The following is a 13,374-nucleotide window of genomic DNA, read 5'->3' on the forward strand; positions in this document are numbered from 1 at the left end:
GGAAGACAAAGAATTTCAGGTCCCAGGACCAGCAAGCAGGGCCCAGAGTAGGAGGAACAAGAACAATCTGTTCTAGATGGTAAAAATGACGGGGTCAACAGAACACCAAGGTGAGGGTGGGATAGAGTGGGAGAGTGGACCGTCATTTCCTTTCAATTGGCTACTTACTAATTTAATGATGGGACTTACATTTTTCTTTTCAAAATGTAGAAGATGGACTCTTACATTGATATTGCCTTTGTGATTGTTAATCTTATTTAGATGGCATATATTAGAGGTGTGGAGGAAACATTATTTGAACCAAATGGAACCCTTTATTCTAGTAACTGAAGAGCTCAGAATTCATGATACGATTTTGGCAGCACTCAATAATATACCCAGTTATATTTCATAGACCCTAATGCCTTTATAATGATGGTTTGCAGTAGATAAGTGACACAGTCTTAGAAACTAAATCAGGTCCAGCAGACCGTTAAACATTTTATCATCTTTTCTAATCATCTCAATAACATTGCTCTTACAATTCAAGCCGTACGAAAATGAATATGGTTAAAACTGAAAGGTCCCGTAATCAGAAGGCGAGCAATTGAGTGAAGGTGGCAGGTCTGTTGTGGCAAAAGTTACAGTGTGTTCTGAGTGTTGGCTGGACGGGGCATCACACTGGCTGTGGTGGTGTCCCTGACAACCAGTCCTGTGCCCAGTCGGTGCATTGGTCCCCGTTTATTTTCTCTGTCATAACCAGTTGTTTCTCTCAGGGTTCCTGCCCCAAGCCCCCTGGTTGGCAGGTGTGTGTGCTCCCGTCACAGCCACCTTGAGCTACCCTGAGCCAGCCCCAAGGACATTACCTTGCCCCGTGGTGAGGGGAGTGCTGGGCATCTCTTGTGACTCTTCTTCATCATTTATGTGGGATGTGAAGTTGGTCATTGAAGAGAAGAAGAAAAATCATTACAGGTTACAGGGATTGAGTGCTGGGGGGCAGGGGAGGAGAGTGAATGGTAAAATGACCAGGGCAGAAGGAGCACCGAGGTCCAAGGGCAGAGGGTGGGGCTGTTCCAGGGTGGAAGCAGGTGTTCTGGGCTCCAGCTTCACCCAGACCCCTGGCAGTATCTGTAATCCTTCTTGGAAAAGGCTGTGTATGAGAGGTGCGTGCATGGAAAGGGCAGATCAACACAAAGATGGGACCCTGGGCTTCTAGACACAGCCACAGGCATCCTAGGCTGGGGACGCACAAGTGTTGGACAAGGTCTCTTTCTCACCTGGAATGGTCCTTCCTTCCTGGGTGGAGCTGGAAAAAGCCTTGGCGGGGCCAGCAGGCCTGGATGGCTCAGCCAGCACCCTAGTGCTGTGCTGTGGGGATGCTCTGAGCTCACTGACTCTGGCTGCAGGGGTCGGGTGCCTCAGTGGGGGGCGCTGGGGTGGGAGCAGTGGCAGCAGGGTCCCGCAGGAGCTTCTTTCCGCTGGGTTGGCTGGGACTTCAAGGAGGATCGGCGTGTTTCTATTCCATCCTCCGTAGGAACTGACAACTGGGATTGGGGAAGAAGCACATGTGAGCACCCTAGAAATTCAGAACTATTTTGGGAAGGGATTTCTTTACACCGGACTTCCAATAGGTCGGGGGCATGGTGCATAGAGCCAATGCATCACCATCATCATCGTCCATTTGTAGCCTCTTTGTAATTTATGAAGTTCATTTGGGCATAAGTTCATTTCATGCTATAATAACTGTATCTAAACATCTGATCTAATACCAAAGTAGTTTCACACATAAAGTTGAATTTCACTTTGTATTCAGGGATTTAATTTTCTTTGGTCTCCTTTAATTTTGGTTTCAGAATTTAGACAATTATGTACAATGCTATTATTGTAACAGATGTCCCTGTTTTAATACACAAACATGTCACACTTCCCTGTGACAATAAGATGAAATATAAATTTCTTTGCATAGCATATTAGGACCTTCATATTTTGGTTTCTGCAGAGTCAGCTTCTGTGCCTCTTCACTCGCAGCCTATGATCTGGCCACACCAATCTTCCTTCCCATCCCGATCTTCCAGGCCCTTGGCTTTTCCCGTGCTGTTCCCCTGCATCCTGCATAGTTAATGTTGGGTTTCTCTTATGATTCTTCTTCATCATTTATTTCAGAAGTAAAGTTGTCTCAACCAGTGAACAGAAAAAGGAAAGCAAGGTTGAATTCTGGACAGGGTCCCCCACCCCAAACCCACAGAGTTGTAGATCAGAAAAGATGCTTGAGCTCAGCCAGGTCAGGGGACACATAATGTGTGTTCCCTCCGGCTGTCAGGCTTGCTTAGCACGGCCTTTGGGAACATAATTTCCCCCAGCTTTGCCCCGATACTGCCAGGAACACAGGCCTATGTGTGGCTATGTCTGCCTAGAGGATGGCTTTGCTCTTTTGCTTTCCTTTTAGCTCAAGGAATAATCTCTGCCTTTGGGGAGGAAGCCTCTTGATGGTAAAGTGTCAGAGAGGAGATGAAGAGCTGTCAACAGTGGTGACTCCACTAATAAAATGTCATAATTCAGTGCGATCCATTGGTCTTTCCCGTCGTTCTCAGGTAAGTGAACTGTATGTTTTGGCCAAAGTGTTTTTCCTTACACCTAAAATGGTGTTGCCATCTGCTCCTCTTACTTCTTTCTTCCCAGCTCCATCATTGCTCTTTTTCCTACTCCTTGATTTATTCAGTTCTTTCTCCTTTTCAGGGCGCTTCACGCTCCATTTCTTCCTCATACCCTCTGTTTCCGTCTGTGTCCACAATTCCCCTTCCTTCCTTGTCAGCTGCCTGTCCTCCAGCTTCCTACTCTGCCTTCCAGCTACTGTTGTTTCAAATAGTGATTAAAATTTCAGGCCCTGGTATTAGGCAAATCCAAGCAGGACCTCTGGCTCTGCTCTCAACAAACAAGTAACTTTGCGGAGGTTATTCTGATGTTTAATTTCCTTATGTGTCTCATGGAGATAATAATGATTTCACAAGATTGTTTTAAATGTGACATGAGATAATCATAGAAAGTTCCTGAGATAATGTCTGGTGCATACCAAGCACTAAAATAAATAAATAAATAAACAGATAAATAAATAAATAAATAGATAAATAAATAAATAAATAGATAGATAAATAAATAAATAGATAAATAAGATCCTTATTATTATCCATCCCTACCCACTTCTCTTCTTCTCTGGCCTCCCTGGCTCTCCTTGCCCTTCTATCAGAAAGGGTCTCTGTAACTTTGCAATTCTGTCACATTATGCATTCCCTAAGACTGTCCAGTATGCTAAACTGTACAATTTTCCCCAAATTCATAGAACAGGTCAGACAGAAATATTTGTGTCCTCTAGAAAGTCATCTTAAGACACCCAGGGCCAGAGGCGACTGTTCCTGCCATGTCTGTGAGAAAGCATGGCCCATACCTTCCCACAGAGAAAGCGGGCAATTAAAGTACATATTCCACAGGGCTGAAAACCAATCCCCACTTTCAGTAAGCAACTGCTCTCATGCGTCTATAGCCTGAAAGGTATTTGGGAAGCCTCATACCACTTCTGAAGCTCTTGAAAATCTTCATCAGGTTGGGGTATTCACGCAGGTTAATTTGGCTGAACAACAGCTCCAGAAATGGCAGATTAAACGTCTTCTCCAGTTTGGTAAGAATGTTGTATACTACTCTGGATACAGGGACCAGGTTGCTACAGGCTTCCAGAGATTCCTTAAGAAAGGGAGTGAAGGATTATTACACATGATTATAAAATGCAGTGAAGGTTTATTAGACATCTGTGATTTTCTAAGTCATAAGAAAGCTACTTTGCTCTTTTAAGAAGAAATTTAACACAACATGTATAGTCAAATTCTGTAATGTAGAGAAGTCACAGATCCACGTGTTTACTTTTGGAACTTCCCATGTATTTTGATAGTTAGCCATAGGAATAAATAATTTAGCTTTCTTTAAAATAAGTCTGTTTTGTGAACCTTATTTTAGGTACATTTGAGGGAACAGAGAAATTTTAAAGAAGGAAAGTGGAGTCAAAGGCTGCTATGGTGTAATTAATTCTCCAAGGCTCTGGGCAGGACACTTCAGCAATAGACCTAGTGGTTGGTCACTAGTGGCACTTCTGTTGATTGCTTGTTAGCCTCTGTTCTCTCTGTCTTGGACCAGGTGGCCTGAATGGGTTCCAGCCATAGGGAAATCATCCAGAGAGCTCTCCTTGATGAGAGGATGGCTAAAAGGAGAAACATGGCAGGAAAGAATTGATTGCAAATGCTTACTGAACACCTATGAAGCTAGTCCTTGGGTACAAAGCAATGAAGAAGAGCAACACAGTGCTACCCTTACCGCGGGACGGACACTGTCAGGGAGAGGAGATGGGCATTAAATAATAAGCAAAAATTAAATAAATGCCCAATTATCGTTGAGGTAAGTTTTATTAAGGGAAGGCATAGATTTCTATGAGGGAAAATAATGAGGGGGGGGTCTCAATTAGATGAGTAGGTCAAGGAGGCCTCTTTGAGGAGTAACATCTGGGCTATGATTGGAGAAGACGTAGAGCCAACCCAGCCAAGACTATGGGGAGATGTTTCTGCCACTGCTAAACACTTCCCTTGGCTCAGATTATATGAAAAGAGTGCCATTTTCGTCCACATAGTCATATCTTCCATTGCCCGTCTTGCTTCACATCAGAATGCACTCTGGGTGACAAGCTCTTAGGAATTAGTGGGTTAAAGCGTGTTCCCTCCCCATGAAAGATATGTCCACTTGAATCCTGTGAATGTGATCTTATTTGGAAAAAAAGGTCTTTGGTGATATAATTAAGCTAAGGATCTTGAAATGAGATTGTCCTGGATTAGGGTGGGCCTTACATTATAATAAGTGTCCTTAGAAGAGAGAGAAAGGGAGAAGACACAAAAAGGATAAGGCGACCTAGAGATGGAAACAGTCATTGAAAGGATGTTTCTATAAGACAAGAATACCAAAGATTGCTGGTGCCACCAGAAGGTAGGAGAAAGTCAAGGAACAAATTCTCCCTCAGAATCTCTACAAGAAATCTACCCTGCCAACACCTTAATTTTGGACTGCTGGCCTCCAGAACAGTGACAGAATACATTTTGCTGTTGTTTTAAATCACCCGGTTTGAGGTCACCCCATGACACCCTGTTTCCCTGATAATAAACATTTGGGGCTGGGCCTTCCAAAATCTAGAAGCCCTCGGGGGTTTGTAGTTTGAGACCTCAAAAATCCGGCATTCTTGGTGAGGGCTGGGCTGCTGTGGGAAAGTGGTTAACATGACTCACCCTGTACGTACTCTCGGTGATGAAGGATTTGTCGCGGAGGCCTTCAAAGAAGGGAAATGGCTTGTATATGGCATAGGAGATCTCCAGCTTCTGGTACATGAAGTGCTGGAGAAGAGCCTCTTCCAAGGCCCGTGTCACAGTGAACATCCTGTGGACGGGGCATAAGAAGAGAAGAGAAGCAAAGACTTTGAGGAGCTTGGGAAGCCGCTTTCTGTATTCAATGGGCATCTAACGACAGGCATTCTGGTCCCCAAGGCATCCCTGAATAGTCTGCAAAGCAAGGTCTGCCTCACACACTCATGGGTATAGGAAGCAGTGACAATGCCCAGCAACAATGGAGGCTGAAAGTGACTGACAATATGGCGCTGACATCCCAAAGGGGCTTCTGGTCAACATCAGGCAGATACTAATAGCTAGTATTTATCAAGTGCTTCCTGGGTACCAGCTTTTGTTCTGAGGGTTTCATATGCAGTAACTTATTTGCTCTTCACAAAACCTTTGCAAGATTGTTACTCTGATTGCCCCCGTTTTTACTGTTAAGGACACTGAGACATAGAGAGGTTTAATAACTCACCCTGAATTGTGCAACTTGGAAGCGGTAAGGTGAACAGATCCGGACTTTCTGGTTCGTGGATCACAGTCAATGAACTATGGTGTGAGGCTACACTGAGCTGAGTTGAGATGTTCTGGACTGCAGCCATTCCCCCCTCCGCCCCCCCCGCCCCCCCAAATGCTCATGTAAAAGGGACCATCTCCAAACAGGTAGAAAGAGAGAAACCTGATAATATTTAGAAACTTTAATAAACCATCTACAATCTTCAACACACAAATAGGTGAAACAGAAATAAAAACACAAAGAATATAAAAGACATGATTAGGAAAGCTGACTTAATAGATTTATGTATCAATTTCATATTTCAGAACAGACATGTGCCTTTTCCCATGCTCATCCAACATTTGTAAAATTCACCATTTGTAGGTCATGAGAATATGAATAAATTTAATAGGCAGGAAATTTATAGATGACATTCTTGACAAATTGTCAAGAAAAGGGAGGCATTAACAAAAAATTCAAAACCAAAACAAATATGGATCCCATTTTTCTGCCTTCATTTTGTGTCAAAGAGAAAATTGACCTGTAAGTAATGACTATTTTCAGGGATTTAATCCCATTGGCAGATTGAGCACCCTGTCTTTCTCTCTCCTTATTCCTGAATTCTTTATGTTTGACAGAAAAACTACAGATGTTTAAAAAAGAATAATTCACAACAATACTGGAAAACAAGAAAAAAATGCGATAGAGGGGTCTATAATCTTAAAGAAACCCTGGAAGATAGAGAACAGGTGGGAAAGAAGTCTACCACCAATGATACGCCCGGGGGAGGATATTGCAAAGAGCAGACAGCCAGAGAAAGTCAGAATGTACACATGCTAAGAAGAGGAAGGGACCCTGGGGTTACACTTAGGATGATTAATTACACAGCAGTATTCAGAACAGGACACCACCATGTTCCTCATTCTGTTTTTTAAATTTAAAAACTTTTTTTTTGTAGGTTCCAAAACATTTTTCAATTCCAGTTGACATTCAAATTAAATTAGTTTCAGGTGCACAGCATAGTGGTCGGATATTTATATACTGATTCCCCCTGATAGATGTTCCTCATTCTTCGTCTGTTACGATGTCCAAGGATAAAGCACAGAGTTTAAGCAACCTGCCCAAGGTATTCGGTGGGAAAGCAGAGGTCCTCTGACCAAAGCCTCATTTCTCACACCTTATAGATGAGTGTTCAGATTTTTATTATGTAAAAGAGTCTTAAAAATGAATAAGCAAAAGACAAACATTCACACAGAATAAAAAGCAAAAGACATAAACAGGCAATTACGTCAAATGGGCAATACATACAATAAAAAACATGGTAACTCACTAGTCAGAACAGTGCAAATGAAGACAACTTAATAACACGTTTGCCTATCAAACTGGCCATGATAGAAAATAACAGCAATAATCACAGACGCTCCTGGTGAAAATGTCAACAGTCCCAATGTTCTGGAGGCTAACTTAGTGATCAGTATCAAGTGCCCTAAAATATGTGTTCCCTTGAGTGCCAAATTCCATTACTAGGAATTTATTCAAGGAAATAATTATGATATGCTTAAAGAAAAATATATAAAAAGTTTGTGATACACTATAGAGTAAATTAAATGTACTCTCCTTAGTTTCTCTTTTCCTCTAGCTCTCTAACTACCTCTAGTCACTTGCACAGTGGGTTATGAATAAGTTGCCCGTTTGGGGCAGAGTGTAGGGTCACACGGCATTCGTGAGGAGGCTAGAGAGCAAGCTCGTGCTGTCCACAAGCTAGAATTCTGGGGGGGAAAGCGTTGAGCTGTGTGTGAGTATCCCCTCTAAGTCTGGCCCCCTGTTCAGTAGTCTCCTATTAAATTCCACACACCCTCTCTAACTCTTTACAAAACACCATTTTACAAAGAGTGGGGCCTCACAGTTTTAAGTCGAGTTTCACCCTGCAGCTGCTGCCAGGAAATTAATCATAAAAGCTCAATCACCAAAAATGAACAACGCAGTCAAATTGAAGACCCACCTGGATGCTGAGCTTGCTCCCTGCTCCTTCCCCTTCGCAGGTCCAAGGGCCAGCCAGGGGACGCTCCTGGAAGACTGGGTGAACAGCAGGGAGTTACCGGTGTCCAAAACAGGAAGTTTGTGCTTTGCCGCACCAAGCAAGGGCTGGGCTTCAGAGGAAAGAAAAGTGAAAGTATTTTGAGCCGATCTGGAAGCAGTGCTTGCAGCCTTGCTCCACCCCTGGAAACTCGTGAGATTCTTAGGGTACCTGGGGACCTGAGCTGGGGAGAGGGTTGATGCCCATAGGGACCAGCCCCCGAGGGGTGTGCAGAGTGGGGGAGGCATAGGGGTCCAGCTCCAGGGGCCACCAGGAACTGAGAAGCCACCATGTGTCGGCTTCCCTACCCACTTCTATCCTTTTTGTCCTCTTTCTGTACTTTTTGGGGATGATGAAAATGTTCTAAAACTGGATTGTGATGATGGTGATAGTTATACAACTGAATAAATTTACTATAAACTATCAAACTGAAAAACAAAAAAGGGGTGGCCGATTAGAATGTGGTGCTACCGTGTTTCCCGGAAAATAAAACCTTACCGGAAAATAAGCCCTAGCATGATTTTTAAGACATCCCCTGAAAATAAGCCCTACCGTGTTTCCCAGAAAATAAGACCTGGTCTTATATTAAGTTTTGCTCCAAAAGACGCATTAGGGCTTATTTTCAGGGGATGTCTTATTAAAAATCATGCTAGGGCTTATGTTGCAGTTTGGTCTTATTTTTTGGGAAACATGGTAGTAACACCAGGGTTGCTGGTTCGATTCCTGTATGGACCACTGTGAGCTGCGTCCTCCTTAAAAAAAAAAAAAAAGAAAACAAACGAGATATTAAAGGTGAGGTGAGGTGACTCAGCAATGTTTCTAATTTGTTAGAATAAATTTATTATCTAAGAAAATTGAAATATAGGGAACCTGAATATAAACTGATATTAGGTAAAGGTAGGCAGACTTCCAGGCAGGAAAGTGTCTGGTAACCAGGCAGGCAGCTGGGAGTGGGGAGAATGTGGAAGTCAGGTCTAAGGCTGAGCCAGGGCCAGAAGATTCTAGAACAGCCACTCCAGGGGAGGTGGGCAATGTCCTCTGATATACAGCCCTTTTAAAGATTCCTAATATATGAATACATTGGCATGTAGGGGCTGTGAGAAATTCTAAAATATACAAGTCTGTTTAACTTTATTTAAATCAATAATTCTCAAATGTATTTGACCCATGGGTTTCCCCTACAAGGACAACCGACCATAAACCCCTCAGAAAAGAGTTGGGAAATACAATTCCAGGGTGGAAGACGCCTTCCACGGTTCCTATGCAGGCACTAGCATAGGATATCACGCCCAAGCATGTACCAGAGTAACAGGCCTGCCCTGGCAAGCAGGTCACTACAGTGGGGGATGACAGAGGTGTGGAGCTACAGCAGGTCAGCAGTAATGAAGGGAGGTACAGCAAAAAATGTGATGCTGACTCTGAGGAGAGAGAGCGTGCAGGGGAGCTTCGGCACTCCATAGCACACAGCTCTGTAAAACGCAGGGCACCGTAAGAGGGATTAAGACTGTTTTACGCAACGGTCACACTTGCGGACGTCCAGACAATCCAGAGCTCTTCATTTACCTGGAGCCCTTCATTTAACCTGGAGATCCCCTTCATGAACATCCTAGGAGCCTGGATGCAAGAACCTCCTCCTTTAGACCTGCCCAGAGATGTGCCAGCAAAATGGGGACGGGACGGGTGGGGGAGGAAAGAAAGCAGGAGCGGGAACATAATGTCAGCTTGAAAAAAATCATTAAACTAGAAAAAGATGTGAATAAGGATAAAAGATACTTCTCTTTAGAGAGCACAAACTTGAGAATACAGTGATGATGGGAAAATTCACCTGTGATTTCACACCCAAGAGACATAGTATGTAATGAGAGTTCACTAAATTATGGGTCATTCTTTTTCAGCTCAATTTTATGGAATGTAACATGCATTCATCTAATGTGTACATTCTGATGAGTTTTAACAAATATAAACAGAACCACAATTAAGACAGAGACCATGCCATCACCCCTGAAAGTTCCCTTGTACCTTTTGTAGGTAGTCTCCTCTGCAGCCCCCACATCAGACAAGCATGGATCTGCTTTCTATTATGGCAGGTTCATTATGCCTGTATTCAAGTTTTATATCAATGGGTACATACACTATGTGCTTTTGGATGTGTGGTTTCCTTTGCTCATCATAATGCTTTTGGGATTCATTCCAGTTACTGCAGGTCATTATTCCTCTTTAGCAGGCATGCTGGCCACCTCTTGTTCATCCTGTCTGATCACCGTGATGTCACCAATGTAATCAATCGTTGTGATGATGTATAGGATGTCCAGACGATCCAGATCTCTTTGAACTGTATTGTGACAAAGGGCAGGTGAGTTACTGTTACCCCAAGACAAAACTGAAAAATAGTATCTATCATGTGAGAACAAAAACTGTTTCAGATCTTCCTTTCTAATCAGAATGAGAAAAATACATTTACTAAATCAGCGGCCACATGTCCTGCACCTGGGACCAGTGGGATGACCTGGGCAGGCGAATCTTACTGCCCAGACTGCCTATTGTCTTATCCCAGTTCTCCAGCCTTTCCATAAATTCTGTGAGCTATCAAATGTACTTCCAAGGAACTGATTTTCTGCTGAGTTAGCCAGAGTCAATTTGGATACTTATACCCCCAAACCCCAACTGATTAAAAAATTGACACCAGAGAGGGAATTGTAATCAGTCTGGGGTTGGTTATCTGACCTAATTGGACATAAAAGTAGTGAACATCCATTAGTGTTCTAAGATAGGACTTTGCAAGACTTTTGCAACCAGAGTAAAGATAGCAAATTACTTTATACTGTGTTTCCCCGAAAATAAGACCTACTCCGAAAATAAGCCCCAGTTAAGACCGTCAGCCAGACAAATGCATTAAGTATGACGATGTTCCAGAAGAAGAGGACATGACTGTTTGAATAAATGTAGATTGTTGTACATGAAAAAATAAGACATCCCCTGAAAATAAGTAATGGAGCAAAAATTAATATAAGACCCGGTCTTATTTTTGGGGAAACACAGTAGCATTGGATTGTGATCAAGACTGTACAATTCACTAGCCAATGCAGTATTAGATCTTCGCGTACTTAGCAAAATGGAGAGAAATCTTTAAGGTTAAAAAACACACATCAGTTTGCCTTCAGAGAATATTGCTTACTTGACCTAAAGCTGGGTGGGAGAACAGAGGAAGGACGCAGGCCAGAATCTTCTTACCCCATAGACCAGATGGAAGAAAAAGAAGACAACTGTACACTTGCATTAGGAACCAGGGACCGTCTGATGGTCATAGATGGTCTTGGTCCAGCCATCCTTTATCCAAGAGAGACTGATTCTCTCGTGAATGTTGAGAAAAACATGATAATGGGAAATAGAACCTAAAATTCCAGCTCAGTGTTATCTGGGCTAATGCATGATATTGCAAAGTAGGGCTTTCTCATCAACTTGCATGGATACCCCTTCAGTACCAGTCTTACCACCAGTCAGCTGAGGAACCAAAGACCTTGTGCTTATAAGCAAAAAAACAGGCACATTTATGTCAGTGCCCAGCTCAGTGTTGGCCTGCTGTCTAGGGCAGAGAGGGAGGAGAAAGAGCCACACCAGAGTGGGCTGGGCAGCCTGTGTCAGGCCTTGTCTGGGCCACTGTGTCCCATGAAGGCCAAGAGTGGAGGACAATGGTGACTAACAGAGGCTCAGCTTACCAGCACCTCTGCCCCAACAAAGTCGGGAGATAGAAAGGGAGGGAGGGAAGAAGGGTGAGAGGCGGGAGGCAGGTAGCCCATACATGCGCAACACTTGGTGAGCACACAGGCCCTGCTCACTGTCCTGTAATCTGTCCCAGCCAGACTGGTATCTACTTCTTTGGGGAAAAGAAAGAGCAAAAGTGGGCAGAGACGTAGACATCTCTTACCCTCTGAACTTTGCAAACATATTTATGCAAATTTTCTAGCACATCTAGAATGAGCCCAAAGAAGTGGAATTCAGTGGAACATACTTTGGAAAAATTCTGCTGTGTTTCTGGCTTCCCACTCATTTGTCTCACTGCTATGACTGAGGCCCTGGGTTATTACAGATACCCTGGCTCCCATCTGCCTCTGTCTTTGACCTGTTGTCCTGCCTGGATTTCTAGTTCTCCAGTTTTATTTATTTATTTTATTTACACTTTGGTCCTATTTATTTATCTTTCAACTTGATGCTGATGGTGTCTATATAAGTTGCTTCAAATCCATTACAGAATGAGGGCGAGGTGTAAGTGAAAAAATTCTGTACGAACATAAATGTAATGCACTGGTTAGCTAGCATCACCCTGTCCTTTAAGGCCAAGGTCATCAGGTCTAAACCTTTTCTTATCCAGTCAGAAGCCTGTTGCTTTCCTCAAGATTTCAGCCACTAGTTGAAGCTCAATTTTTTCCCTAATAACTCTGGTTGCGTTTGTACAGTGCCCACATAGGCAAAAAAATGTGGAATTGCACGTAGACTTCTGTGCCCAAATTTGGCACTTCCCCCTGATTGCGGAAGTTGGGAGAGTTCTTTCTTAAGTCTGGCTGCTTTCCAGAAATTTGAAGAACACCTTCCCCAGTTTGCAGTGCTGAGCATTTGGGCTCTCCCTGGCCGTGTGTCCAAACACTGGGCCTACTTCTTCCAGTCCAGGCCCACCACTGTGCCCAGCCAGCCCACAGGCCTGAGAGAAGATCTGAAGGGCTTGGCTTTCCCTTTTTCTCTTTACGCCACCTCAGCAAGGGGAAATCCCCTTGCAAACATGAAGTTTACTTCCTCCCAATGTAATTGTGCCATCTTGCCTGAAAACATCTTTGATTCCCTTGAGTTAATTAGACTTTTCTGTCCTCCTTTTTTTGCATGAACAAGGGGCCCGCCATCTTCTGACCAGATCTGGCCATGCTCCTCCTCCCAGGGGCTAAGAACCGCCTTGGAGGTTGGGCCAAGGGACAATCAGTGTGTCATTGCATCCATATCACACAGCTCTGCAATTTCACTTTTCCTTTTCTAGCCTTTGGTGCCGCACTTGAGAGACTTCGTCTATCAATGGGTAGATGTTCTCGTCAGAGCTCTGGGAAGGCAGAGAAGCAGAGGAAGTCACAGCAAGTGTGATCTCGGTTTAACCCAGTAGGGGCCAGCAGTAGAAGATGGCAGGTGGAGGCAGCAGTCTGAACCACAGGTTAGTCCTGGTCTCCTCTCTTGCCCTTCATCTCTGATAAGGTTGACATCTACTTTTGCTGTTTCTGTCTACCAGCCTCATTCCACAGGTATACAATAGAATGAGGTTACATATAAACACATAAAGAGCAAATCGGGTTTTTAACTTTGCAGTGGATAAGCCAGGGGGAAATTTAAAGCCACTATGATTCCTATCACTTTCTTTTTTTGCAACTGCC

General features: G+C 43.6%; 2 protein-coding genes across 14 annotated transcripts in view; one reads left to right on the forward strand and one right to left on the reverse strand.

Moving 5' to 3' along the window:
• SP110 (SP110 nuclear body protein) overlaps positions 1–8,023 on the reverse strand; it is a 38,457-nt gene extending 30,434 nt beyond the window's left edge. For all 4 annotated transcript variants that reach the window (XM_074314751.1, XM_074314744.1, XM_074314739.1 and 1 more), the window contains exons 1-5: positions 7,892–8,023; positions 5,295–5,442; positions 3,546–3,714; positions 1,257–1,523; positions 846–890 (exon numbers count right to left, since the gene is read on the reverse strand). In XM_074314751.1, the coding sequence (XP_074170852.1) occupies positions 846–890; positions 1,257–1,523; positions 3,546–3,714; positions 5,295–5,441 (628 nt within the window). In that variant the 5' untranslated portion in view covers position 5,442; positions 7,892–8,023. The remainder of the gene's footprint in view (positions 1–845; positions 891–1,256; positions 1,524–3,545; positions 3,715–5,294; positions 5,443–7,891) is intronic.
• The window catches only part of SP140 (SP140 nuclear body protein), a 93,021-nt gene continuing 87,641 nt past the window's right edge, over positions 7,995–13,374 (forward strand). For 5 of the 10 annotated variants that reach the window (XM_074314680.1, XM_074314717.1, XM_074314698.1 and 2 more), the window contains exons 1-3: positions 7,995–8,119; positions 10,191–10,319; positions 12,990–13,157. In XM_074314680.1, the coding sequence (XP_074170781.1) occupies positions 13,126–13,157 (32 nt within the window). In that variant the 5' untranslated portion in view covers positions 7,995–8,119; positions 10,191–10,319; positions 12,990–13,125. Of the gene's footprint in view, positions 8,134–10,187; positions 10,320–12,989; positions 13,158–13,374 lie in introns of all 10 variants that reach the window. The other 5 variants (XM_074314682.1, XM_074314713.1, XM_074314691.1 and 2 more) reach the window with 3 other exon arrangements.

This window comes from Rhinolophus sinicus, linkage group LG01 (assembly GCF_036562045.2).
Source record: "Rhinolophus sinicus isolate RSC01 linkage group LG01, ASM3656204v1, whole genome shotgun sequence".
Lineage (NCBI taxonomy): Eukaryota > Metazoa > Chordata > Mammalia > Chiroptera > Rhinolophidae > Rhinolophus > Rhinolophus sinicus.